Source organism: Pogona vitticeps, chromosome 6, assembly GCF_051106095.1.
Source record: "Pogona vitticeps strain Pit_001003342236 chromosome 6, PviZW2.1, whole genome shotgun sequence".
Taxonomy (NCBI): Eukaryota; Metazoa; Chordata; class Lepidosauria; order Squamata; family Agamidae; genus Pogona; species Pogona vitticeps.
In genome coordinates, this window is record NC_135788.1 from 58,531 (window position 1) to 82,547 (window position 24,017).

At 47.2% G+C, this 24,017-nt stretch overlaps 2 protein-coding genes across 5 annotated transcripts in view; one reads left to right on the forward strand and one right to left on the reverse strand.

Annotated features, from left to right (window-relative positions):
* SUSD2 (sushi domain containing 2) overlaps positions 1-19,326 on the forward strand; it is a 43,586-nt gene extending 24,260 nt beyond the window's left edge. For 2 of the 3 annotated variants that reach the window (XM_078378194.1, XM_078378195.1), the window contains 4 exons: positions 1,622-1,876; positions 12,775-13,047; positions 13,730-13,912; positions 15,997-19,326. In XM_078378194.1, coding sequence (XP_078234320.1) covers positions 1,622-1,876; positions 12,775-13,047; positions 13,730-13,912; positions 15,997-16,082 — 797 coding nt within the window. In that variant the 3' untranslated portion in view covers positions 16,083-19,326. The remainder of the gene's footprint in view (positions 1-1,621; positions 1,877-12,774; positions 13,048-13,729; positions 13,913-15,996) is intronic. The other variant, XM_078378196.1, reaches the window with a different exon arrangement.
* The window catches only part of SMARCD3 (SWI/SNF related BAF chromatin remodeling complex subunit D3), a 35,349-nt gene continuing 30,369 nt past the window's right edge, over positions 19,038-24,017 (reverse strand). For both annotated transcript variants that reach the window (XM_020800189.3, XM_078378197.1), the window contains exon 13: positions 19,038-23,992. In XM_020800189.3, the coding sequence (XP_020655848.1) occupies positions 23,939-23,992 (54 nt within the window). In that variant the 3' untranslated portion in view covers positions 19,038-23,938. The remainder of the gene's footprint in view (positions 23,993-24,017) is intronic.

Below are 24,017 nucleotides of genomic sequence, written 5' to 3' on the forward strand. Positions count from 1 at the left end.
AGTGCCAGAGGATTGGAAGATAGCACATGTCACACCATCTTTAAAAGGGGAAGGAGGGGGGACCTGGAAAACTACAGGCATGTTAGCCAAACATTTCTTCCAGGGAAGATGGTGGAAATGTCCTCCAAGATAAAGTCTTAAAACACATAGAAGAGCAAGCCTTGCTGAGGGAAAATCAGCATGGCTTCCGTAAGGGTAAGTCTTGACTCACAAACTTTTTAGAATTCTTTGAAAAGGTCAACAGGCATGTTGATGTAGGCGAACCAGTGGATCTTGTCTATCTGGATTTTCAGATGGCATTTGACATGGTCCCTCATCAAAGACTGCTGAGTAAACTCTCCAGTCAGGGGATAAGAGGGCAGGTCCTCTTATGGGTTGAGAATTGGTTGAGTCTGTCCTGGGACTGGTGCTTTCCAACCTGTTCATCAATGACCTGGAGACAAGGATAAGCAGTGAGGTGGCCAAGTTGATGGGTTCTGAGCTGTCTATGATGGATCAGGAAAGAGATCTTGGTGTGCTGATGGACAGCTCGATGAAAGTGACCACCCTGTGTGCAGCAGCAGTGAGGAAGGCCAATTCCATGTCCACCATGTCCCCTAATTCCATGCCAGGTATCATTAAAAAGGGGGATTGGAAATAAAACAGCCAACATAATATTGCCATTGTACAAAATGCTGGTAAGGCCACACATGGAATATTGGTTCTGGTTGCCACACCTCAAGAAAGTCATCGTGGAACTGGAAAAGGTGCAGAGGAGAGCGACTCAGATAATGACTGGGCTGGGGCACCTCCCTCATGAGGAAAGGCTACAGCGTTTCGGACGCTTTAGAGAAAAGGCGCCTGAGGGGGGACGTGATTGAGATGTATAAAATTACAGTATGCAGGGTATGGATCAAGTGGATAGAAGAAAGCTCTCCCCCCCACTCACAATTCCAGAACCAGGGGACATCTACTGCAATTGAGTGTTGGGAGAGTGAGAACAGACAAAAGAAAATTTTACCCAGCATGCTGTTAGTGTGTGGAACACTTTGCCACAGGATGTGGTGATGGCATCTGGCCTAATTGCCTTTAAAAGGGGCTTGGAGAGATTCCTGGACGAAAAGTCCATTTCAGGTTACAAGCCAGGCTTCGAAGCAAGGGACCGCCAAATACATCAGGAGACAGATATCTTCTTGTCTCATGCACTCCCAGAGGCATCTGGTGGGGCCACTGTGAGATACAAGAAGCTGGACAAGAGGGGCCCTTGGCCTGATCCAGCAGGGTTCTTCTTATGTTCTTAGGAGTTTCAACTTTGTGACTAATTTGCAGGATAATCATTGATATGAAATACGTAAGGATGACTCCTTAAATCAAGATGCTCGCAACAGATTTAGCTACTGTGGAACAGCAGATTATTGCATGGCCCATGGTTGCTCCTGCTAACCAGAGAGTCTTGCCTCCGCCTCTGAGCTTTCCCCACACATGATCATCAGATGCTGCCAAGGAAAGGGCATATAGAGAGGCAAACCCATCCTCACTGAAGACTCTCAAGGGTTTGGTCCGTTCTCTCCACACACACACACACACACACACTACTGTGCCTGACCAAGATGCTTACCTGTCGTTTTCACCTCTTGCATAGGTCTCTTCCTGTCTACTGCACCTGGGCTGAATGTCACAGTAATGTTCTCCTCTGGTGCTGGTGTGGAAGTGAGTAGGTGGAAGGCAAGGTCACTGAGCTTGACGGTTTTGCTGCCAGAAAAGTTCCAGAATCACTTGCAGGGGCTCTTTGGGAACATAAATGGCAACCCACGGGATGATCTGACTTTGCGCAATGGAACCTCCCTTCATACTGACTTCAGCACGCCCGAGGACATATTTGTGTTTGGAGCAGACTGTAAGTTACCACATGCCCCCTTCGCCTCTCTCTCAGACAGATGGGCTTTTCAGAGAAAACTGCAAGGAGGCAGGACCTCATCCCAACCTCGTCACATACTAAGAGGCCTGTTGTATGTCCTTGCAGACATTTTAATATTGAGGGGAAGGAGGCACTGAATCTTCCATGGGCCATAGACAAGGAAGTGGCATTCTGTGTGCGTTCTGCCTTTCCATTTCAACTCCTTGGTGGCTGACACAATCTAAGGGTGCAACTAGACAGAGAGGCTCTCCTGAGTTAACTCTGATGGATTCTATTTTTTCTATGGCCATTAAATAGTTATTGCTGTTCACACACTATGCTGAATTATCCCAGACAGTTTTCAGGGCAAAAGCCCACACCACTTCTCAAATCACTACAATTCTTATTAAGATCATTGGTTGCTCACCCTTCTCTGTCATTAACACTGTCCTCTTCACTGCTTTTTTTTCTGATGGAGGCAGTGACATAGCACTAAAGTAATATAACCACTTGAAACAGCAGCCCTTACCTGACATAGTACCATAATGGAAAAGCATAATTTTTTAAAAAAATATTCAGGCAAAATAGAAGAGGCACTCGAGGGAAATGTTCCAGCTGTATTGGCATATCCTTTGGCAGGGAGCAGCATGCCACTACAGCAGTGAGTTTATCTTATCTTTCCTCAATTTTTTAAAAAATTATATGTTCCCAGTATAACACTATACGATAAACATTATCATTTCACAAGTGGTTATAACAATTCTATGCTATGTCAATGGATAATTTTGTAAATAAATATGCCTCACTGCCAACCTCACCCAAAGATACCCAATCCACTGCCCTTTTTGACTGATATAATCACACATGCCAGAAACTGAAAAAAAAGCAATGAGTGTGGAATGACTAGACAGGCTGTGCCAGCTAGAAAACAAAACAAACAATAAATGAAGGTGAAAAAAGATCAGGCTCACTTGTGATTAGTGGTAGTTTTTTTTTTTTTTTTTGAAGAGGTAGTCCTGTTAGTCTGTGCTAGCATATCAAGCAAACATTTTCTGTTATTTTTCTCTTGAATGCCTCCAATGCAGGAAAACTCATCACCAGGGTAATTGGTTCCATTCTGTTAATGCTTCTTAAATGAACAATGCAAAGAAATAGAGGAAAATAACAGAAAAGGAAAAACCAGAGATCTGTTCAGGAAAATTGGAGATATTAGAGGAACATTTTGCTCAAAGATGGACATGATAAAGGACAAAAATGGGAGGGACCTAACAGAAGCAGAAGACGTCAAGAAGAGGTGGCAAGAATACACAGAGGAATTATATCAAAAAGATTTGGATATCTTGTACAACCCAGACAATGTAGTTGCCGACTGTTACATAACAGCACTGATGTTACCTGTCTGTCATGGGTTTGGAGGGAAAGTTCCATCCTATGGGGAGTGGAAGGCGGGACATCAGGAGGAGGGGCTGTACTGTATAAATATGTGATGCCTGTGTGGTGAAAGGAGATGCTGAGACAGACTGTGAGACACTGGGTTGGGACGAAGCAGCAGCTGGGGAAGAAGAAGCTGTTGTGGGAGTCTGGGTGTCTGACAGGGTACTACTGTGTGTCAGAGTACCAGCCTGAAAGGTTCAGGAGTCTGTTGGTTAGCCAGAACTGATGGGTTCAGGGTCTGTGCTTTAAGTTAAAGGTTCTAGGTGAACCAAACTGTATGCTTGTGTGTGTGAGAATAAGCCACGTTACTTTATTTTATTCACCTGATTGTTTTATTTACCCTGTTTGTATTTAAAATAAACCTTATTCTTTTATTGTTTAAAAATCCATCCCTGGTCTGTGTGACTTATTATAGGGAATGGTTGGTGGCAGCTTAGTAACTGTGTGATAGATCCCAGTAGGTCTGGGTTTGTCACATTGATTGGTGTCCAGCGTGTGGGATACGACTGGTCCAGTTGTCCAGTGGTCCAGCAAAGCCTTGGCAGGTGTGCCCAGAGCAAGGGGGGTCTAGTCAGGGACAGTCTGAGGCGCGTAGGTAATCTTCTAGGTGTACCTCACGGGGAGGTGCGCTAGTAGAAGAACGTGCCAACTGGGGAGACTTAGATTAAGGTGCTCTGAGGCAGCCTAGTTTTGGCGGGAAAACGCTGAGGCAAAACTGCGTAGCAACAGCGAGCTAGCTTGCCAGCTGAGAGGCCCAGCAGAGGGGGGTAGGCTCTGACTCGATACTGTTGCAAATTTAGTGCTGAAGAACAGCAGCAATCTCTAGGGAGAGCTGGTTCTGAGGCAAAAAGGAAAAAAAGTGGTCGTTTTATTTTGAGGCTTGACTTTTTAAAGCAGCCTGTTCTGAGGGGGGGTATGCCCTTGACTCGAAGCCAAGTAACAGAAATGAGTGAAGTGAAAGACCCCCAGATTGACCAAGGTTCTGAGGATGAATTTGGCTCAGTGCAAGGTGACAGCACAGGAGAGCAGGACCCAGAACTCAGAAAATTGATCCTAGTCCAACAGCATGAACTGAGGGTGAGGGAAATGGAGGAAAGGTTAGAGAGAGCGAGAATGGAGAGGGAAGAAAGAATGGAGAGAGAGAGAATGGCGTTTGAATTAAGAAAACTGGAACTGATGAACCAGAACAATAATAATAATAGGGATTCTGAGGGAGGCCAATTGTCTAAGGCTGACCTGAAGAAATTCCCTGTGTACCACAAGGGAGATTGTCCTGAGGTGTTCTTTTCCTTAGTGGAAAGAGCGTTTGTGGACTTCTCAGTGAGGGAAACTGAGAAGATGACCATCATGCGGTCTTTAATCAGTGGTAGCCTGGCTGAGGTTTATGCCGAGATGCCTGAGGAACTGATGAAAAATTTTGCAGAGTTTAAAAAACTGGTGTTTGCAAGACATGGGATAAATGCAGAGCAGCTGAGACAAAGATTCAGGTCCCTCACCAAGAAACCAGAACAGACTTTTACCCAAGTGGGGGCCCAATTGGTGAGGCTGCTTGAGAAATGGCTATCGCAGGAAGGGACAGAGACCTATGAGCAGCTTAAAGATTTGATAGCACTGGAACAGTTCTATTCAGTCCTGCATGGGGAATTGAAATTCCAGGTGAGGGAAAGGAAACCGAAATCTGTGGCAGCAGCTGCAGAGATCGCAGATTTTATTTCCCAAATAAGAAAGCCCTTGGGTGAGGGGAAATCTGTAGGTAAACCCAAAGAAACCTACAGCAAGTACTCTCAGGGACCAGGGAAAAGCCAGCAAGGGGGAGGGGCCCATGGTGAAGGGAAGCCCTCAGACATGAAACAAAGACCTCAGATTTTGGAGGGAAAACCAAAACAAGATGAGAGAGAATCAAAATACACTAGAAAATGTTATTTCTGTCAGGGAAAGGGTCATCTAATCTCAGAGTGTCAGAAATTAAAGCAGCTAAAAGGAATGGTGCCTCAGGAGTCTAGTGGGACCAAGACAAAAGCTGTGTTCTGTGTCCAGAAAGAGCAAGGCTCAGTGTCACAGAGGGAGCCTGTTGCCATGGCTACTCAGTCTGGGACAGCTGCCTATGCTGATCAGGCTGAGGAAAATGGTCCTCTACTGGAGGTAAAGCGCTGCTTGCTGATAAAAACAGATTCTCAGTTGTTTGAGACAGCAGGGGTGGACGTAGGAATACTTGACCGTCAGTATAGGGGGCTGCGGGACACTTGTTCCCAGGTAACCCTGTGCCATCCAGATATCATCCCTAGGGAGTTTATAATCCCAAATGAGAGCATGAAGGTGGCAGGGATTGAGGGCCAGGTAATCTCTCTGCCAGTAGCAGAGGTACCTGTCAACTTTCAAGGCTGGAGGGGAGTTTGGCGGCTAGCGATTTCATCGACTCTGCCAGCAGCCGTGCTCGTGGGAAATGACCTGGCTGAACATGTGAAACGGGTGCTAGTGATTACACGCTCACAAGCCACCACAGGGACAGTTCAGGGGGGTAATGATGAGCCAGAGACGGAAGCAGAGGGGAGTTCAGAAGCTGTGGTGGAAACCTTAACCACAGACAGCAGATTTGGACAGGAGCAAAAGGCAGACGCCACTCTCCAAAAGTGTTTTGAACAGGTGACTGACGCCCAGCTAACACCTGAGACCCCAGTGAGATTTCTGGAGAAAAAGGGGATTTTATATAGAGAAACCCTGAGGAATATCTCAAAAGGGGGAGATGGGATCAGAAGTCAGCTGGTGGTACCTGAAAAGTATCGCCCCATGATCTTACAAAGGGGGCACTCTGACATGTTTGCTGCACACTTAGGAGTGAACAAGACACAGCAGAGAATCACACAGAATTTCTACTGGCCTGACATAGGGAAGCAGATCAGGGAGTTCTGTAAACAATGTGATGTGTGTCAAAGGCAGGGGAATAACCGCGACAGGACCAAAGCAAAGTTGTGCCCTTTGCCTGTGATTGACACTCCGTTCAAATGCATAGGGGTGGATATAGTGGGACCTTTGCCCAAGGCCACAAAGAGGGGGAACAGGTTCATCCTAACAATTGTGGACCATGCCACAAGGTATCCTGAAGCCATACCCTTGACTAACATTGAGACTAACACAGTGGCCGATGCTTTGGTGGGGTATATGTCCAGGATGGGATTTGCCTCAGAGATAATCACAGATTTGGGAGCATCGTTCACATCAAAGCTCATGAAACGCTTATGGCAGATCTGTGGAATTAAGCACAAGGAAACCACTGCTTATCATCCTGAAAGCAATGGGTTAACTGAGAAGTTCAATGGGACTCTAATGCGCATGATTAGGGCTTACTTGGCAGAGAATCCAAACAATTGGGACCAGAAGCTGCAATCCCTTTTGTTTGCTTATCGATCAGTGCCACAAGCCAGTACCGGGTTTAGTCCATTTGAACTTCTATTTGGGAGACGGGTGAAAGGGCCCCTTGATTTGATCAAACAAAATTGGGAGCAGGTCACCCAGGATGACCCACAAGATGTTGTGACATACATAGACACCTTGATGAATGACCTAAAGCGAAATCTAGAGCTGGCAGCAGAAAACCTGCAAGCGCAGAAGGTCAAACAGAAAACATGGTATGACCGCAAAGCTAGAGAGAGGCACTTTGACCCAGGGGAGGAAGTGCTCTGGCTTAGGCCCTGCAGAGAGAATAAACTGCAGCTCAAATGGGCAGGACCATATAGGGTCATTTCCAAGATGTCAGACCTGAACTACCTAATAGAGCAGGAGGAGAACCAAGCAAGGAGGGTGGTTCATGTGAATGCCCTAAAACCCTACTACAGAGGGGAACAGAGGGTTTTATTCGCGATAAAAGCAGCTGAGAGTGAGGAAGCTGAATTACCCTTCTGGGAGGGTAGAGGGGAAGTAAAATACAACCCAGAGGAGGTAAAGATCAGTCCTGCACTCACCCAAGACCAGCAGCAAGAACTAAAAATGCTGCTTAGTAAATATCAACAGGTGTTTTCCAACAAGCCGGGGATAGTGAAGGGAGTGATGCATCGGATCCACACAGGGGATGCACCCCCGCAGGCAGTATCCCCATACCGAGTAACGGGACCCTATAGGGACAAGGTGCGGAAGGAGCTGGACGAGATGCTTAGGGAGAACATAATCGTCCCCTCTTCTAGTCCTTGGTCCTCTCCAATAGTCCTTGTGGACAAGCCTGATGGGAGCATTAGGTTTTGTGTCGATTACAGGAAATTAAACCGTGTAACCACTCCTGATGCCTACCCAATGCCCAGGCTAGACAACCTGATTGAAGCCATAGGGGGTTGTCGGTTCATCTCATCATTGGACCTGGTAAAGGGATATTGGCAATTAAGAATTGATCCCAGGGATCAAGAAAAGACTGCCTTTTGCAGCCCTTTTGGTCTCTATGAGTTTCGGGTCCTGAGCTTTGGTCTCAGAAATGCACCAGCCACATTCCAAAGGCTGATGGACCAGACCTTGGCAGGGCTCAGTGACTTTACAGTGGCCTACATTGACGACATAGGGATCTTCAGTAATACCTGGGAAGATCACCTGATACACCTGGAGTTAGTGCTGCAAAGGTTAAGTGCAGCAGGGCTAACAGTAAAGGCCAGCAAGTGTCAGCTGGGTAGCCCAGAAATAAAATACTTGGGTCACATGGTAGGGGGAGGAATGATAAAACCCCTGGAGGCCAAAATAGAAGCTGTTCGTGATTGGCCTAGACCCAACACCAAGAAAAAGGTCAAATCATTTCTTGGGTTGGTGGGCTACTACAGAAAGTTCATCCCGAGGTTTAGCGAGATTGCGGCTCCGCTGACCGATCTGACGAGGAAGAAGGCTGATGACCGCATCCCGTGGACCAGCGACTGTGAGGAGGCGTTCCAGAGGTTGAAGCAGGCGCTAATCAACTATCCAGTGCTGCGTGCTCCAGACTTCGACCGGGAGTTCATCATCTACACCGATGCGTCTAACAGCGGGGTAGGAGCGGTTCTTTGCCAGGAGGATGAGAATGGTGACCAACATCCAGTGTCCTACCTGAGTAGGAAACTTCAAAAAGGTGAGAGACATTTGGCAACCGTGGAGAAGGAGTGTTTGGCCATAGTCTACGCGATCCAGAAGGCCAAGCCTTACATCTGGGGAAGACATTTTATTCTGTGTACTGACCATTCACCATTGCAATGGTTAAAGACAATGAAAACCCACAATAGCAAACTTATGAGGTGGGCTTTAAACTTACAGGACTATGACTTTGAAGTGAAGGTGGTCAGAGGGTCAGTGAACTGTGTTGCTGACGCCTTATCAAGAAGACCTGAAGACTGAAGACGGCGAAAGAACATGGACTATATGTATATAATGAAAACAAAAAGTTAAAATGTACCTGGTTTTAAATTGGTTTGTATTAATAAAGGTAAATTGATGTAATGTATATGGTAAATGTTTAAATGCCTATTTGAAATGTTTAACTTAGAATGTAAGTAAGTATAATATGGTAGGTATAATTGGTGTTGTGTGTTTTATACAGGTTGTTTTTTGGTGAAAAGCACCTTAGCTTTCCCCCTACAAAACAACTTATAAAGAGGGGAGGTGTTACATAACAGCACTGATGTTACCTGTCTGTCATGGGTTTGGAGGGAAAGTTCCATCCTATGGGGAGTGGAAGGCGGGACATCAGGAGGAGGGGCTGTACTGTATAAATATGTGATGCCTGTGTGGTGAAAGGAGATGCTGAGACAGACTGTGAGACACTGGGTTGGGACGAAGCAGCAGCTGGGGAAGAAGAAGCTGTTGTGGGAGTCTGGGTGTCTGACAGGGTACTACTGTGTGTCAGAGTACCAGCCTGAAAGGTTCAGGAGTCTGTTGGTTAGCCAGAACTGATGGGTTCAGGGTCTGTGCTTTAAGTTAAAGGTTCTAGGTGAACCAAACTGTATGCTTGTGTGTGTGAGAATAAGCCACGTTACTTTATTTTATTCACCTGATTGTTTTATTTACCCTGTTTGTATTTAAAATAAACCTTATTCTTTTATTGTTTAAAAATCCATCCCTGGTCTGTGTGACTTATTATAGGGAATGGTTGGTGGCAGCTTAGTAACTGTGTGATAGATCCCAGTAGGTCTGGGTTTGTCACACCGACCTTGAGCCAGACATCCTGGAGAGTGAAGTCAAGTGGGCCTTAGAAAGCCTGGCTAACAACAAGGCCAGTGGAGGTGATGGCATTCCAGCTGAACTATTTAAAATCTTGAAAGATGATGCTGTTAAGGTGCTACATTCAATATGCCAGCAAGTTTGAAAAACCCAACAGTGGCCAGAGGATTGGAAAAGATCAGTCTACATCCCAATCCCAAGAAAGGCAGTGCCAAAGAATGCTCCAACTACTGCACAATTGCACTCATTTCACACACTAGCAAGGTTATGCTCGAAATCCTGCAAGGTAGGCTTCAGCAGTATGTGAACCGAGAACTCCCAGAAGTACAAGCTGGATTCCGAAGAGGCAGAGGCACTCGAGACCAAATTGCTAACTTGCGCTGGATTATAGAGAAAGCCAGAGAGTTCCAGAAAGATATCTACTTCTGCTTCATTGACTATGCAAAAGCCTTTGACTGTGTGGACCACAGCAAACTATGGCAAGTTCTTAAAGAAATGGGAGTGCCTGACCACCTTATCTACCTCCTGAGAAACCTATATGTGGGACAGGTAGCAACAGTTAGAACTGGATATGGAACAACTGATTGGTTCAAAATTGGGAAAGGAGTACGACAAGGCTGTATATTGTCCCCCAGCTTATTTAACTTGTATGCAGAATACATCATGAGGAAGGCTGGACTGGATGAATCCCAAACCGGAATTAAGATTGCCGGAAGAAATATCAACAACCTCAGATATGCAGATGATACCACTCTGATGGCAGAAAGTGAGGAGGAATTAAGGAACCTTGTAATGAGAGTGAAAGAGGAAAGTGCAAAAAATGGTCTGAAACTCAACATCAAAAAAACTAAGATCATGGCCACTGGTCCCATCACCTCCTGGGAAATAGAAGGGGAAGACATGGAGGAAGTGACAGATTTTATTTTCCTGGGCTCCATGATCACTGCAGATGGAGACAGCAGCCACAAAATTAAAAGACGCCTGCTTCTTGGGAGGAAAGTGATAACTAATCTTGACAGCATCTTAAAAAGCAGAGACATCACATTGCCAACAAAATAGTGAAAGCTATGGTTTTTCCTGTAGTGATGTATGGAAGTGAGAGCTGGACCATAAAGAAAGCAGACCGCCGAAGAATTGATGCCTTTGAATTGTGGTGCTGGAGGAGGCTCTTGAGAATCCCCTGGACTGCAAGGAGAACAAACCTATCAGTTCTAAAGGAAATCAACCCTGAGTGCTCACTGGAAGGACAGATCCTGAAGCTGAGGCTCCAGTACTTTGGCCATCTCATGAGAAGAAAAGAGTCCTTGGAAAAAACCCTGATGTTAGGAAGGTGTGACGGCAAGAGGAGAAGGGGACGACCGAGAATGAGATGGCTGGACAGTGTCTGCGAAGCAACCAACATGAATTTGACACAACTCTGGGAGGCAGTAGAAGATAGGAGGGCCTGGCGTGCTCTGGTCCATGGGGTCACGAAGAGTCGGACACAACTAAACGACTAAACGATGACGACTGTTAATGCTGAGACAGTATTAGCAGTAGAATCCAGCTATGACACTTCTTTTATTTCATTTTATTTTATTCCAGGAATTTGTTTTTAACATCTAGCATGACTCCACCTTCTTTTCTACACTTTCTATTCTTTTTGAACAATTTACATTCTTCAGTTGCTATTCTGCCATCTTGGGAGTGATCCCACCACATTTCAGTTATCCCTATCGAGTCATATTTGCCCTCCGGAATTAGGATTTCTTGACCTTGCTTGTTTCCCATACTCCTGAAATTAGTATGCAGACACTGGAGAGGGTGTGATTTGTGATCTGGTTTCCTTCCTTCATTTTTATGAAGACTGTTATTGAGCCCCATTAAAGCTGTTTGGCCTGCTCCTCTTACTGTGCATAAGTATTCATCTATCTTTACTTCTGACCTTGCATCTCTCTCCTACTTCCAATTTACTTTAAAGCCCTTTTGATGAAGTTCATTTTGTGGCCAACACGTTCTTCCCAGTTCTTGTAAAATGCGACCCATCGGTTGCCAGTGGTACATCTTCCAGGAAGCATTACCTGTGGTCCCAAAATCCAAATTCCTCACCTTGGCACCACCTTCATAGCCAGTCATTCACCCAAAGTATTTTTCTTCGAGAATACATATTTCCCTTTCCCTTTCTATTCCTCTTCTGAGCACTGGTAGGATGTTTGAGAATCTGTGCCCTAATGTCCTTGAGTCTCCTTTCTAGAGCTTCAATGTCTGATGTGATTTTTTCATGATTCCTCTTGGCTGTGTCATCTGTTCCCACATGGATGAGTAGAAAGGGATATGTTATCTGTAGGTTTTATGAGTGATGGCAGTCCTTCTGTCACATCCCTAATCTGTCCTTCAGGGAGACAGCATACCTGCAGGTCCATGAATCTTCCTGGCATACTTAAGTGTCAGTCCCACTCAGTAGGGAATCTCCTACTACAACTATTCTTATTTTTTGGTAGGGTTTTTGTTCAGGGTCCCCGCTTGGCTGAGCTTCAGCCTCTCTCTTGGGGTCCCCCATTGGACACCTGTAGGTTTTTCTCTGCAAGCTTTCTGACAACTTCCCTTCCAGAATCTGAAAGTGGTTTTTGCAGTTCCCCTGGTGAAAAGTGTTTTTCTCCAGGTTTTTTAAAAATGCTCCTGTGACCCTTTCCCATGATGTTTTCTCCACAATGTCTTTTCTCTCCTCAACACTCTGCTTTATATTGCTATACAGTAGTTCCACCTCCAGTGCTTCTCTTGGCTGCTGCTGCTGTTCAAGTGTTCTGTCTGTTCACTCTTCATCTGCTATTATGGCTTTAAGCTTGGCCATTTGCTGTTCCTGTTCTCTCACTTTTCCGTCTAACATTGTTGTTCTCAAGGACAAAGATAAACAGTGCACATACTTTGAATATCACGAGTATGGAAGTGTCTCTTCCCTCCATAATCCTTATTATCTTGGTTACATTTTTGTCTTTTGCGGAGGACCCAACGTTCAATTCCCCACTGTGTACCCGGGAACAGCCAACCTGTGTCTCCCTGGACAAGCCAGACAGTCACAGAGGAAGGGAATGATAAACCACTTCTGAGTACCTAGAAAACCCTGAAATGCATCACCATAAGTCTCTTCCACCAAACCACACAAAATGCCTGGTTTTCCAGCCCTTTACACTGGCTCTTGCTCCTGAGATCCCAGAAATTGTGACCTTTGCTGTGTGTGTATTGGTAGTCAGGTGGCTGTTCAGCTTTGTTTTAGAAGTTGGCCTAGCAAAAAGGGGCCACTCTGTCTCCTTTTGTCTTTACAGGGGCCATCAGGAATGAAACATCTTTGTTCACTTATGACACTCAACATTTGTTAGACAAATACTTCTATGGGCCAAAGCACGACCCCACTTTTCTTCCTGTGTTTACTCCCTCTGAAGACCCAACTGACCCCCTTGTGGAGCAGATGGCGTTTCTTTGCCAATCAGACCCTTTCTGTAGGTTTGACGTCCTGACAACCAGAGATCTTGCTGTGGGAAACAGCACCAAGTTGTCCCATCAGAGATACCTGTACCTCCAGGAGAGTCTACAGCCAGGTAAGCAGTCCTTATGGGAATGCAGAGGAAAGGGTAATGTTCACTGCATAAGTGCCTTCGGTTTCTGGATGAATCATACTGTGCACCACATTCTGGCAGCTGCAGTGAGTGAAATGTGAAATCTGGCAAGAAAAGAAACGTTCATAGTAACACCACGTCCCTCTCATTATAAGACAGCCAAAGTCCCATTCCGCCTCAGAAATGGCACACAGACCTCTATGTTCCTTTAGGACTCCCTGAAGAATCTTCACATTAGGATTGGTAGCTTGTGAGCTATAGCACAACTGAGACATTCCAATGGACCCGAAACAAGGTTCTGGGTATGTTCTTTTGCTACTGGAAAGGACTCCTGCTGAACCCGCAAGAGCTTAAGCACTGTGCCTGGCTTACCTCTCACTGAAGTCCTCTCATCTAAAGTCAGTTAATGTTCCAGACCTCCAGATGGAGGATAATGTTCCCCCCCCACCAGATTGTCGAGATCCCGACACCAGATGGGTTTCAGCCTTCCTGGGATCACAGAAGACAGTATTCTACCATCCCGATCCTGAGAGGAAGCAACACAGCAACTTGCTGAAAGGGGTTGCCTCTGTGCTTGCTGTGTGACCCCCCCCTCTCCAGGGCCTTCCTTCCATTTCACCGTGATGTGGCTTGACCAGAAACCCTTCTGTTTTTCTCCTCTCAGTGGTTTCTTGTGGTTGGCTGGCTCCCCCCTCAAATGGCAAGAAAGAAGGAACCAACTATTTAGTTGGGTCTGTTGTCAGATTCCATTGCAACCATGGCTACAGCCTTGCAGGAGCCTCAGAGAGAATGTGTCAGGACAATGGGGCATGGTCAGGAGAGCCCACCAGCTGTCTGCCACATGATGGTAAGTGTTGCTTTAGCACATGCACAGGGTCCCTAATCCCACAGGATGCGCTTAACAAAGATGTCTCGCAAGCTTTGCCCACCAACACCTCACATTGATTTTACATTTTGAGTGTGGAGGAAGCGTGCCGTTGTCAACTCTCTGCTAAAGAGACCAACACCATAACTATTTTTTTGATAAGCGCACAGGCAGAGGAGGGGAGAATGGTGTGGAACAGGACTGAGTGGCTGTAGGACCTGCTCAATGGACCAGAGGGACCCTTGGCCAAGGCAGTCACTACCCTCGTTTCCCCTTGCTTTTTTCTCAGAGAGCCAGTAGAGCGTGGGTGCGGGAGGGAACAACGGACTGCTAGAAAGGTAGCGGGCATAGCTTGGAATGAAGGATTTGCCTTCTCTCTGCTAGTTTCCCTCCTGTTTAGCCAGAGGGGTCTCCAAACTTTTGAGTGGGCGGGCCACATTGTGTTTTCCACATTTTTGAGGGCTGAAGGAATGAGTACGCACCTCTGCCCACTCCCCTGCATGCATGGACGCACGTATACACGTATGCCCCCCATCCTCCCACACAGATGCCACCCCCCCCCCCACGCACACAAACGTAGGCTGAAGAGGACAGCCATATAAAACAGCAGGGTTTGGAGACCCCTGAGCCAGAGGGTTCAGGTTGCACAGGAACAGCTGCTGCCACTTGGAGGCCACGGTTAGTGTTGCCACATGATGAGTGCCTCTATAGCTGAAGCCCACACTTTGCCACGGCAGTCCTTGCCACCTTGGGGAGCTTGAAGCAAAGAAGTGTCTCCCTTGCTAGCAGCTACCTGGGCCAAGTCAAAAAAGCCTGGGCTGGGTGGGAACAGACGGTGATGTTCAGGCTAAGACACTTCCTTAACATAAACATAAGAATGCTGGATCAGGCCAAGGACCCCCCTAGTCCAGCTCCCTGTATCTCACAGGGGCACCACCAGATGCCTCTGGGAGCACACGAAACCACTAGAGACCTGGCTCCTGATATCCCTCCTGCCACATCTGGCATTTCGAGGTACCTTTCTTTGATGCCTGGAGATTGTACATTCCCATCATGGCTTGTAACCTGCAATGGACTTTTCCTCCAGGAATCTGTCCAATCCCCTTTGAAAGTCTTCTAGGCCACATGCCATCACCACTTCCTGTGGCAAGGAGTTCCACAGACTAACAATATGCTGGGTCAAAAAATATTTTCTTCGGTCTGTTCTCAATCTCCCAACACTCAGTTTCCTTCCGTAGCATTTCAGTCTGGCTTATTATTCATTGGTATTATTATTCAACTTGGTATTTTTTTTTGCCCTTGAATTTTGAAATGTGCAGAACAATGAGTTCTACTGGCTTTGGACACGTATCATGTACAGATGAACCTAAGCAGGGGACTTTGTGTATTTTCCTTTACAACTACAGAGCAGAGCAAAAACTGCACATATATGCCCACAGGTTCTCTCCTGTTAAATCCAGCATTTGTGGAGCTGATGTCTTCAGTACTTCTTTGCATTACTTTCTGGTTGTGATTGTTTTACTTCATTCTGAAGCCATTGTTTACTTTGCTGCAGGATTTGTTCTGGGGTGCGTTGATGGAGATTATGGTGTTTTCTATGGCACGTGGGGCAACTGAGCCCATTCTTCACCTTCAGATCTTCTGGGGAGGCCCTTCTCTTGGTCCCATGTGCCTCTCAGGCACATTTGGTGCGAGCATGAAAGGAACTTCTCTGTCCCTGATCCCAGATTGTGGAATACCCTTCTCTGGGAGGCCAGGTTGACACACATGCACCAGTCCTTCCAGAGGCATGGGAAGACATTTCTTCTTAGGCAGGCATTTAAACTACACTGGGTGTTTAAGTTACACTCTCTCTGAGATCTAAAGTGTGTTTAAAAGTTTTTTTAACTGTTTTCTTCTTATTCTAAACTTTGTATTTTAAGCACAAGTCCTTTAATGAGAGAAAGGTGGCATGTTAATGATAGCAATAAATACACAATAGAGAGGAAGCAGAAGCAGCCAGCCAGGGCCTCTTCGGAGAGCTGGGGGTCTGACCATGGCTTTGTCTTCTTCTCCTCCTTCCACAGGCTCTGGTCAGCCGGTGTCCCCCTTCGTCCTGAAATGCGGCATTCTGGGGTTTGCGGCCCTGGCAGTTGCCCTTGGACGGGTCTAACCTGGTCACCACCTTTGGTAGAAAAGATGGAGGCTGCGGAGCCACCTGTCTTGGCTCACTTTCTGCCACAGCAAAGGGAGTCCAGAGGTTTTGTGACCTGGATTTGCAACTGGATTTCAAGAATGGCCACACCTCAACTACTTGCGGACTTCACTACAGAAAGTGTAGTCAAGCACTACAAGTAAATAAATAAAGCAAACCAAATTGTTCAGTCGTTTCAGGGAACGGGCTCCAAGGGCTGGAAAGGGAGGAGTGCATTTGTACGTCTCTCATCTGAGAGCTTACTGCCCCCAAATGGTGATGGAAATTGCCACATTCAAGGGACTGCTCGATCTCTACCCCTTCCCAAGTTTAAATTCATGTTTAGACTTTGTGTGTGTGTGTGATAGTACATCACTCCATTGGGTCTCTTGTGTGTGCATCTGGCCAGCATCTTCATGATGTGTGTCACACATTTATCTGGGTCAGCATTTACCTAGGAACACTTTAATCTTGTAACACACAATCCTGTAGCATGTTGCAACTAGAGTGGACCCACTTGAGTCAATGGAACTTATGGAGGAGCTTACTCACGAAATCCCCACTGATTCAATGGGGCAACTTTAGTTGCAGTGTAGCCAGTAAATATTAATGTTCAAGCTACATATAGGAAAAAAGAAAGCTAGTGGAGGACTCCATGGCATATCAGGACATCTAGCTTAACAACAGTAGCAGGTAAATTGTGAGAGACACAATTATCAATATGCAGGAGAACAAGATGTGATGAAGACTTTTGTCAAGCTGTGCCGTTTCATGAACCTCTTACAATTAATTCTACCAGTGTGAAGCACCTGAATAGGAAAGATCCTAGCACATGTTGGCTGGTATCCTGTTGGGTCCCAAACAGTCACAGAACAATCTGTCTGGCATGTGGCTCCTTTCCCGCCATTCCTTCCACAAGGGGGACGTATACTAATTCTGCATGCAAATGGAAATTTCCATTACAGTATTTGTGAAACTTCCAGGCAGAGGTCACAGGAGCAAACACCGAAATGTTTGCTGTTTTGTGGTGTCAGTGACTGGCCAGAAAAAGAGCTTGGGACTGTGCCGGAGAGTTTGATGAAAATGTCAAACCAGTGTGTGGCTGCTCTCAACGTAAGCCAGGGAGGGGAGGTGTCCATTTGGGGCTGATTAGGAAAGGATGTGAAATTAAAGTTCCTCTTATGATACCTACAGTGAGACCACACTCAAAAGACTGCACACAGTTCGCTGCACCTGAAAAGAGATACTGTCGATTCAGGCAGAAAAGGGCAACTTAACGGGTTAAGGGGCTGAAGCAAATCTCCTGTAAGGAACAGTGGCAGTGTTTAAAGCTGCTCCAGAAATGCAAGTGAAAGGGGACATAAGAGAAGTGCATAAAATTCGTGCCTAAAATTAGGCATCTTGTGGAGAAACTGGAGAAAGAACAGTTCTTCATAGTCCCATCTGCGGGAATTAACTGATGGGAGACACACATTGCCAACCAATGGCTTTCAACTGGGATTAAACAGATCGATTGGGTGCAGGTTATCACCAGGGCAGAAGACAATTGGAATAGCTTCCAATAAGCAAACCTTTCAGACAAGGGCGCCTTTTATCTCCCTATCTGTTCAATCTGTACACATCATATAGCTAACTGGATTAGATTCAGAAGGAGGAGTGAAATGGTGGAAGAAACACCAGTAACTAAGACATGCAGATGCTCTTTTCTGCCATCTTCCAGACAGAAAGCAGCAATGACTTGAAATGACTATTAGGGAAAATGGAAGAAGAAAGTGCCAAGGCAGGGCTGCAGTTGAATATTATGACGACAAAACCATGAGTACAGAAGAACTCCACAACTTTAGCAATGACAATGAAGAAACTGAAATAATCAGAAATTTTGAATACCTTGGCTGAATCATCAATCCAAATAGAAACTGCAGTCATGAAATCAGAAGACTGAGACTCGGAAGGGCAGCAATGAAGGAATTAGAAAAGATCAAGTGTAAGGATGTGTTACTGGAAACTAAGACCAAGATCATCCACACTTTAGCCTTGACTGAAGAAGCTACTTGGATGAGTAGTGAAATGTTTCAACCTAATAAGAAAGAAGTCCAGTTGCCATGTTTCAGTTCCAGTTGCAGATAACCTCACCTGGATGACTGAGAATCTTCACAGATATATAAACACTTTAGTATTCCTAGTTACTACGTCTGAGTGTGAAAGCTGGACAGGGAGGAAAGCTGACAGGGAAGAAAACAATTTGTTTGAGATATGATGCTGGAGGAGAATTTGGTGCATTTTCTGCGCCACCACAGATTTAAAACAAGGGTCCTAATTAAATCCTGGACTCTCTCTTTAAGCAAAAATGAGGTCATCATACATTAGGAGCATAATGAGAAGACACAACTTGCGGTACTACTGTACTACAAAAAGCTGAAAGTAGCAGGAAAAGAGGAAGACCATCTAGGAGACAAACTGATACAGTAAAGGAACCACTGGCTTGATTTTGCTAAGAGGAGGACCTTTCACAGGTAAATAGTTCATAGGATTGCCATAGAGCAGAAGTGACTTGATGGTGCGCAACAACAGCACGACATGATAGCTGCATCTTATCTCCAGTATCAGAGGGAGAGGGCTCAGCAGATCAATCGCTCACTGCCCAGGGTGTGAATGGACTGCACTGCTGGACAGCCCTTTGTTTTATTACCTGCATGGCTCATCCTGGCCCTGTCTGGTTTTCAATCAAGTGAAATAGCTACCATACTGTACCTGAGCATATTTTGCATTATCCTATTTATTGCCTTAGTGCAGAATTCCACAGACATCTCTTCCCTCTTTTATCTTGCAGCTAAATTTTTTTAGGAAATCAACATGAGCTGCAGTTAACTGGTAGATCTCTGCCAAACAATTTTGCAAACTTCCAGATGAAGCACTCAAGCAATGCTCGATAGATACAAAGAAACAAAGTATTTATTATTTAAAAGCTTTTCTACGAATCACTCTGCACCACACAACAAAGACGTGGCAACCATCAGGGGAAGAAGACCCCATGTCCACCTGCCTTTCAACCCATCTCCCACTCCAGTGAATGCTGGTCCTGGAGAAGACTTATTTGTTACGGCCAATACTTCTGCTAACAAAATATGTGCAAACAGACAGCAAACTGGAAAATGACAGAGCACTTATGAAAACAACCTTTTCTCAGGAACAGAATCTGCTTCACTCCTCTTTCCGCCCCCCAATCAACCAGTAGGAGGCTTCTGCTTGTATAACTGGGCTTTGACTTCTCAGATGCACCCACCCCCACCTTGCCTTCAGAGCTGCCCCACACACCCTAGCAGATAGCCTGTGGAATTACTGCTTCCTGCCATCACACTCCAAGCAAGCAAGGAAAGGCAGCAGTCATATAACAGCGAACCACCAAAGTACCAGTAGTTAGATTAGGCATCCTTCAGTCTCGAGAGACTAGGGCCACGTGCTCTGTATGGAGGACTTGGAACAGCGTCTAGTGTGGCTGAGGAGGCCGATTCGAGAGTGACAACAATCCCTTCCACACTGAGGACCAACACAATCTGTCCCCTGTTCAGCTCCCTGATTTGGCTGGTTTCGGGACGGCCTCTTGGCCTCGGCCTACTGGACAAGGGTCTCTTCAAATTGGGAGAGGCCAAGATGCACCACCTGCCTCCAGGCTGGACGCTCAGATGTCAAGGCTTCCCATCTGTTGAGGTCCATTCCTAAGGCCAGTAGTACAGAATTTTATAATATTACAAAAATGTGAGACTGCAGGCAAAGCCAGATTGTAATGTGCTGTTTTAACAGGCCAGGATATTAGTATATGCTTGGTTCAAATCCAAAAGCAAAAGGTTTTTCAGAAACAAAAATGACTGGGTACAGCAGGGGTGGGCAATTAATTTCTATAGGGGGGCACATGAAAAATCTGAACTGTGTTCGGGGCCTAAACCAAGTTTACTTTAAAATAAAATGAAACAGTGATGTTATGATTGTTTTTATTTTAAACTTAATCTTCACAAATACTAAGGAGGTTTTTTTTACGGTATGTTAAAGATAAGCAACTGATCAACTTTAGACAAAAAACTATAAATGGTTTTGATGTTCAAAACTGTCCGTGGGCCGGACAGGAGTGGCTCGCGGGCCGTATGTGGCCCTCGGGCCACACTTTGCCCATGTCTGGGGTACAAGATGAGCAGACATGCAGAACAAATCTAGAAGCAAGGCATCACCAAATGGTAAAAACTGAGTCAAGCTTCTGGATAAAAGTTACCCTGCTTCCATTGTTTCCTTCAGTATCAGCACTTTGTGTGCTGTAACAGGTCCCAAACTATATCACAGTGAATCTCCAGAAATGTCTTACATTTTTGACAGTTTGATAAAGATCTTGCTTTTAGATTCGTTCTGAATGTGTAGCCATGTTTTACTGTTTGTTATTTTTATTCTAATACTGCCTTTTGTTTCTGGATTTTACCAAGTCTGATCTCTTATGGCCACTGAGCTTCATACCCCCTTTTCCTCACCTTCTGTAACTCAACACCATGGCACGCTGCTTGTTTGCGCGTTGCCTGCCAGACCCTGCTACCTTGCCTGGCATCCAGGCTTGGATTACAGGCAGGGTTTTGAAGGGAGAGGAAGTGCGAGATTTCTGTTTTTCCCCAAACTGCTTAATCCAAACCCCTTTTCTCCAGCTGCCTTGTGCGAAGCAAATACTTGCTTGCAGCTTTTAATGAGCACTGACCAATGGAGAGCAACAGGCATCCAGAATGAGGCAGGAGGATGAAGCCAGACTCAGCTTGTCCAGGAAGGATTTAGTAGGCAGGTCACCTAACATGTGACTTGCTATCGTCAAGAAGTGGCCTGCCTATGGCTGGTTGCCAGGAGAGAGACCCACTGGCAGAGGCAAAGAGGCATCGACGTGCTACACACTTTCCATGTTTGCTAGACCTGTAGACTTCTGAGATAGCCACTGTGTTGCAGTGAAGACCACTCAGGAGCCCTGGGTTCAAATCCCTGCTCAGCCTGAAATCCCACTGGGGGTGGCAACAGTATAACCAGTCCTCCAGTCTCTCACATACCTTTATAAACCTTTAGGGTCACTGTAAATTGGATGAGCCTTGATGGCAGATACAATAGACCTTCAAGCAAATGGAGCTGACCTTGGGCTCTTCCACCTGCTCTCCCTCATCTCTCTTCCCCCCCCCACACACACACACACTGAGGTGCTTTCACTGGCCATCCATCAAGTGGGACAAGACAGCAGATGGTTATCCAGGGGCTCCTGCATGCCAGATTCTCAGTACTCGTTAAATGCCTCTGAAAAAGCCCTTTTCCGGGACCATTTTGTTCACCTCCAATTTTTCAAGCCAACCAGGGCTGGGCACGGTTTGAGGCCCTTCAGCCATCCTGCAGGCATTAAAGGCCAGTACATAAATAGGGCTAATAATGAGAGGAGACCACTGATTGCACTGAGTCGCCATATTTTGGAGGAGGCTTGGTGGCTCATGACAGCTACATTAGAAGCACTGAAGAGTCCAGGTATGATTCATTTTCTGGCTCTTGAAGTATCGCCATTACTAGTTTTGCCGCCTGCTTGCTGCCACCACCACCTCCACCACAGCTGCAAGATTTAATCAGGGCTGAGGGCCTGGCTTTGTGTTTGCTGCTCCCCTTCACACAGCCTGTTGTGGCTTGTCAAACCCTCACAGCTCCACAACTCCACGTGTGTACGTGGGTTCTGACCCTAAAAAAAATCACAGTTCCACATTTTGAGAAACAAAGCCACTGGGTTCGCTAGCAGGAAAAGGAGACAGTCGCGGGGGTGTGCATCCGACAACCTTTGGTCTATGCTGGAGGGTGGCTGTGGCTCTCCAGGGGTACCCATTCCTAGCCCTGCCACGAGTGGCCTGGCAGATTGGCATGGGCACCTTCTCCATAGAAAGCCTGTACTCTGACATGGCATTCTGCCCATTCCTAGGCCATTGGCTTCCCCTTGGGTCCATCCATGCAGAAGGACCCGGAGAGAGTCGCATTATTCTGCCTGGCAGCCCAGCATCTCCCTCGCCGTGTCTCCCCGTGCAGACTCTCAGCATGTCCTTATCTGATAAAGCGGCCTTTGCCCTCCAACTGGCCTGCCCATGGCACGCTTCACCCCACACTGCTCTGCTCCCTGGCTAGAGCCAAGAGTTGATTCCTCAAGGGCAGCTGCCCAACCCGCAGGGAAGCACCGCTCTAGCAGTCGTCTGGCAGGGCTCTTGGTGGCAGCCGTTGGGCCTCTGCCAGTGCAGGACCAAAGAGCAGAAGCGGCTGGGCAGAGGCCGTCCGGCCAAGATGGCCCTGGCCAGGACTGTGCCCTGCCTCGCCCTGCAGCCTCGGATGGCCTGGCTCAAAGGGGGGGCTGCTTCCCCAGGCTTGCTGCCTGTGGCAAAGTACAGAACAGAAACAGTTGGTCCTATGCCGCTGGGGTGTGCCCCATCTTGGGTCATAAAGAGGGACTGAACATCTTTCTACATCGCAGCTTTTGAAGCTTTGCAAATGGGAGAGGAGGAGGTAGGAAGGGAGAGAGAGAGAGAGAGAGAGAGAGAGAGAGAAGCACAAGGAGGCGGAGCTTCAGGGCCCTTGCTTGATCCAACAGGTGAAACTGCTGAGGGAGAGGGGCAGCTCTTTGCCCCAGCAAGGAAGCGCTGGACCGACTGACTGACCGACTGACCGACCAACCACAGGCATGCAGGGAGAGCCACTGCTTTTGAGATGCCATGCCAGAAACAGCCGCCCAAGGTCATGCTGAAGCCTACAACCCTGAGGTATGCCTGTCCCAGGAGCGGCAGAAGCCCTGGAGGCTCAAGACCCCAAACGTCTCGGCTATCCAACACAGCCAGGCCATAGGGCTTCCTTGCCCAGCAGAATCTGACCCTCTGCCCACCAGCTCAGCTGAGGCTGGAGCCCTTTGGTACTCCCGGCTCTGGGATGCCTTGCCTGCGAAGCATTCCACCCCTTGGGGGTCTGGGGTTCCTTCCAGCTGTGGAAGGGACACCCCCCCCCACGAAAGCACCCACTTTGTCACTGCCCCCAGGGAAGGGCAGGGCTTGCCTCCTTGGACTCGTCTCTGAGGAAATGGGGGAGGGAGGGATTGGGGGGGGGGGGGAAACCTGTCTAATATTTCAGCCCTTCCCACCCAAGGGCCTTGCCTGGGGCCAAGCGGTGAGAATGCCAAGGGGGCCACCGGCACAGCTAACCGCAAGAGGGAGGAGGAGGAAGAGGAGGAGGGGAGTTGGGGTGCAAGGCAGCTTTGCCAACAGACCTGATGGTGCGGCTGGGAGGCTGGTGGGATGCCCCCCACCCCCACCCCCACCCCTCCTGGCAACGGCTAAAGCCCCCATGTGCATTGCTTTCTGAAGCCTCTGTCAATCCAGAAATTGGCACCCTTGCTACTTGATGCCCGAAGAGGCAGCGAAAGAAAAAGAGGCAGAGGGCAGGGAACAGGGCGAGGGCGAGGAGGTTCAGGAGCCCTGCTGCCACGGGGCCTGACCGCTTGCCCCTCCAAACCCCTCCACCTTCGGTCCAAAGGCATTCCTGTGCATCACGTGCAGGTGGCCTTACCCGCCAGTGGAAGTGAGTCAGGTGAGCAGAAGCCCCTCCCAGCCAACCAAAAAAGGGGAGGAAGAGGAAGAGGAAGAGGAGGCGCTTATGGGTCAAAACACACTCGACAGCTGGTGAGGCAGGTTTGGCATTGCTGGGCCCAGTCACGAGGCAAGCCCACAGACAATGGGAGCTACATAACACTGAGAGGTCCATTGGCAGATGGGGGGCCCCCACAGGGGCCAGCAGCAGGTCACGTGGGCCACCTATGTATTTCGCACACCGAGGGACTGCTCCAACTCTTGCCTGCGCTGCTGGATCTGAAAGGACAAGAGAAGGCAATGT